This window comes from Penaeus japonicus, unplaced genomic scaffold, assembly GCF_977035675.1.
Source record: "Penaeus japonicus unplaced genomic scaffold, GWHDUDI00000001_assembly GWHDUDI00000035, whole genome shotgun sequence".
NCBI lineage: Eukaryota > Metazoa > Arthropoda > Malacostraca > Decapoda > Penaeidae > Penaeus > Penaeus japonicus.
This window is the reverse complement of record NW_028234437.1, coordinates 22,991,970-22,996,969: the sequence shown is the minus strand read 5'-3', so window position 1 is coordinate 22,996,969 and position 5,000 is coordinate 22,991,970. Positions and strand designations below refer to the sequence as shown.

Sequence of the window (5,000 nt, the reverse complement as noted above, 5' to 3'; positions counted from 1 at the left end):
TGATTATCATTATAAATTATATTACGTTGTTATTAGAATCATCGTTATTGTTGTTGCTATTATTGTTATCATTACTTATTAGCATTACTATCATTATTAGCATTTTTATCAATATCGCTATTGCCATTATTATTGTTATAAACTGTTATTTATATTAGTATCATTATCATGGTTTTTATTATCAATATTACTATTACCATGATTATTACTATCATTATTTTCATCCTTACCATCATTATTATTATTATCATATGAAAGTGATAACAATTACTATCATAATTATCATTGTTGTTATTGCTGTTGATATTTTTAAGATTATAATTATCACTATTATTGTTATTATCATTATCTATTAATATTGTTACCACTACTGTTATTTTTCGTGTTTTTATCATCCCTATCATTATTACATTGTTATTACCATTATTATTATCATTACTGTCAATACTACTATCATCATCATGTTCATTATTATTGTTGTTTTTATGATTATCATTAGCATTGTTATTTTTTTTTATCAGCTTATCCAAATAATTGTTATTACTATCAGTATTATTAATATCATTATGCTAATTATTATTATCATCATTATTTTATCCTTCCATTATCATTTTCATCATAATCACTATTGTTATCATTGTTATCATTAGTATCTTTATTATCAAAGTTACACTTTTTCTCATTAAAATCATTAGCGTCATTTTATCATTATCATCATCATAATAATTATTATTTTCATTATCATTATATTATCATTATCTTTAGCGTCCTTATTATCATTATTTTTATTATTATTATTATCATCACTATTATTATTCTTACTAATATCATTATCATCATCCTTATCGTTATGGTTATGGTGATGATTGTGATCATTATTATCATTATCATTATCACCATCATTACTATCAACACTAAAACTGTTCTTATTCTCATTATCATTTTCATTATTATTGTTGCTATTAGTATCATGATTAATATAATCATTACCCTTATCATCATCATTCCCATTGTTATTATCCTCATTATCTTTATCATTTCAATCAAACTCATTATACTGTCATCCTCATTATCATCGTTTTCATTATCATTATTATCATCATCATCATCATTACTGTTATTATTATCATTATCTTTATTTTTATCAGATAATGGTGATAATAAATACATACACATAAAAAATCAACCTTCTCAGAGCACAAAATATGAAAACAAATTTCAATCATCCCAATGCACACAAAAGAAAACCGAAATTCAACCTTCCCAATACACACCAAATAAACCCAGGAAAACAAACCCAAAACTCAATCACATCCCAGTCCACAAAACCTAAATTCAAAACTCAATTATCCTAGTACACAACAAATATACCTAAAACCATCCCAGTCCAAAAAAAAACAACAACAAAAAACTAAACCCAGTGTTCACCCATTCCAGTCCAAAAACCTAAACCCATCCCAGTCCAAAAACCTAAACCCAGTACTCACCCATCCCAGTCCAAAGAACCTAAACCCAATACTCACCCATCCCACTCCAAAGAACTAAACCCAAAAGTCAACCACCCAGTAGTCACCCATCCCAGTCCAAAGAACCTAAACCCAGTACTCACCCATCCCAGTCCAAAGAACCTAAACCCAGTACTCACCCATCCCAGTCCAAAGAACCTAAACCCAGTACTCACCCATCCCACTCCAAAGAACTAAACCCAAAAGTCAACCACCCAGTAGTCACCCATCCCAGTCCAAAGAACCTAAACCCAGTACTCACCCATCCCAGTCCAAAGAACCTAAACCCAGTACTCACCCATCCCAGTCCACAAAACCCAAACCCAGTACTCACCCATCCCAGTCCACAAAACCCAAACCCAGTCCTTACCCATCCCAGTCCAAAGAACCTAAACCCATCCCAGAACCTCACCCATCCCAGTCCACAAAACCTAAACCCACCCTTCCAACCACCCCAGCGCACAAAACCCCCGCCATGGCCGGAGCTCTCGTGGAACAGCTGCACCTCCCGTGCCTGTACCTGGGAGAGGGCCCTCACTGGCAACCCGACCTGGAGGCGCTCCTTGTGGTCGACGTCTTCGGCAAGGCCATCAGGAGGCACTTCGTCAGGAGCGGGAGACTTCAGGTTCTTCATATCGGTGAGTGGTTTCCTTCTGATGGTTGTTTTGTGGTTGGTGGTTCGTCTGTTTGGTTGCGGTTGAGTAGGTTGTTTGGCTGTTTTGTGTGTGTGTTTGTGTTATGAATGTTTTTTTTTGGTTGTTTGGTTGTTTGTGGTTTGTTATTGTTGTTGGTATTGATTGTTGATGATGCGTTGTTATTATTATCGTTTTTGTTGTTATTATCAATATTATGATTATGATAATGATCTTGATATATTATTTTTCTTTCCTACAGTAGCTGTATTCTATTTCATATATATTTTATACTTTATTACTTGTATAGTCATATTCATGTACTTATACCAATACACTCTATACTCTATATTCATATGTTATTTTACTCAACTACTTTTGCACAAATATACTCATAGAGTCACATATCCTTATACATCAAATTTATCTACTTTATTTTCCTACATTCATATCCTGATCTACCTATCGTCTTATAACACTCACACACTCATACTACTTCCTTCCTTATTGATTCATCCACTCACAATACTCACAATATTCACCTGCTAACAATACTTACAAACAAGAATGATCCTCTCTCAAAATCACTTGTTCACTCACAAGACTTACACATTCACCATACTCAGCTAGTCGACTCACTTGAATACTCATCACCTCATCCACTCACAACACTCATCTATCTCCCCCTGGTCTCCCCCACCCCCACTTACTCACTCATAAGACTCACATAATCACCAGATCCCCATACTCACCCTATTCACTCACTCAGTTACTCATCTGCCTCACTCACTTACTCATCCAACCCTAACTCCTTAATGGACTCATCCACTTTCACCCACATATCTGCTCATTCACCTACCTCCCCCTCTCCCCCATCCACTCACCTACTTTACCCACTCACTCAACACCCCCCATACTCACCTACCTAATTCAATCACCCACCCACCCACCCATCCACCTCCCCCCACCCATCCAACCCACATCCATCCCCCAACATCTCCCCCCCATCCATCCCCCCATACAACACCCCCCCCCCCTAACCTCCTTCACACACACTCAACCCCCCTCTCCTTCTCCCCCTCCATCCTTCCCCCCTAAACAGACGACGGCGGCGAAGCGAAGACCGTAACCATGGTGATCCCCATCGAAGGATCGCAGGATCTCTACCTTATCTCCGTCGGCAACAGGATCTGTGTGGTGCGCTGGCGGACTGAGGACCCCGATGAACACACTGTCCGGCCGAGAGTCCTTCGGGATACGAAGGATAGCCACTTTAACGATGCCAAGTGCGACCCCAGCGGCAGGTTGTGGGTTGGTGAGCAGTTCGTGTTTGTTTTCATTGGGGGATTGTTTTTGTTTGCATTTTCATTATCTTTTTAAATTTTATTATGATTATTTTTTCTATTTTTAATTTTTTATTTTAGTAGTTATTATTTTTTTCAAATTATCCTTTAAGTGATCACAATCTGTTCCTTGTTTTTTCTATATGTATTTTTTAATGTTTTTTTTCTTTCTTTCTTTCTTTCCTTCCCTCTTTACTAATTTTATATATCATTTTGTTCTTTTTCTTATCTTCTTTATTATTCCATTTTCCCTTTTTTCCATTAAAAAAGCCTTTTTTATCCCAAATTTTCCCTTTTCCTTTTTCGTCTTCTTTTATTTTTTCTTCTTTTCTCTTTTATCAATTTCCCCCCCTTTTTCTTTCATTTTCTTTCAATTTTCTCTTCTAATTTTATATATTTCTTTTTCTCTTTCTTTTCTTTCTCTCTTTCGTCTCATAATTTCTATTTGTCTTTATTGTTCATATTCTTTATAATTTTCCTTGATTTTTTTCTTTATTTTCTTATTCTTTATTTTTCTCTTGATTTTCCTATATTCTGATTTTTTTCATTCCTTTCTATAATCCTGTTATCATTGTTATTATCATTATTATCATCATTTCGATTATCATTATTGTTTATTATCATAACTGTTATCCTCATCATTATCATTATCGTTATAGTCATCATTGTTATAACTATCATTATTATCATTATTGTTATTGCTGTTTTTATCATTTTTGTTACTATCGTTATTATTATTATCATTATTATCTTTACTATTACCAATATTATCATCATTATCATCTTTCTTATTATTATCCTTATTGTTATTATTGTCAATACTATCATTATTATTATTATTAATGAATTTTTTTTTGTAATTAGTTATTATTGTCTTTATCATCACTATCATTATTATCATTATCATTAACACCATTGTTGTAGTTGTCATTATTATAATTATTATCATTATCATTCTTGTTATCATTATTGTTATCATTATCATTATTGTTATCATTATCATTATTGTTATCATTATCATTATTGTTATCATTATCATTATTGTTATCATTATCATTATCATTTCATTACCATCATCAAAACCCCACGAATACCACTGCCAACCCCTTCGCTTTTCCAGGCACGATGGGACCACAGGACGAAGCCGGAGAGATAACGCAGATGTTCGCTGGGGCGTTGTACCGGCTTGACCACGATCTCACGTTTAAGAAGTGTGTGGATAGGGTGAGAAGATATATTTATGTATATGTACACATATACACAATCCTGTACAAAGATATGTAAACGCATGCACGGACACACACACACATATACGAATACGCGCACGCAAACACACACACACGCGCACATACGCATACACGCACGCAAACACACACACACCCACACATATACGCTTAACACCCACAACACCACTCCCACTACGAACTGGCTGTTCGCGCACATACGAATACGCGCACGCAAACACACACACACATATACGCATACACGCACGCAAACACCCACACACCCACACCCACACA

At 35.0% G+C, this 5,000-nt stretch overlaps 1 protein-coding gene and 1 long non-coding RNA gene across 2 annotated transcripts in view; one reads left to right on the top strand and one right to left on the bottom strand.

Moving 5' to 3' along the window:
- Positions 1-5,000, top strand: part of LOC122251491 (regucalcin) — a 19,167-nt gene that overhangs the window by 681 nt on the left and 13,486 nt on the right. Inside the window, exons 2-4 of the mRNA XM_086531121.1 lie at positions 1,964-2,143; positions 3,240-3,452; positions 4,601-4,704. Coding sequence (XP_086387247.1) covers positions 1,981-2,143; positions 3,240-3,452; positions 4,601-4,704 — 480 coding nt within the window. The 5' untranslated portion in view covers positions 1,964-1,980. The remainder of the gene's footprint in view (positions 1-1,963; positions 2,144-3,239; positions 3,453-4,600; positions 4,705-5,000) is intronic.
- LOC147467595 (uncharacterized) lies at positions 736-1,956 on the bottom strand. The gene is made up of 2 exons (XR_015190484.1): positions 1,593-1,956; positions 736-1,506 (listed from the first exon to the last, which is right to left on the bottom strand). It is a non-coding gene; the product is annotated as an uncharacterized LOC147467595 (long non-coding RNA).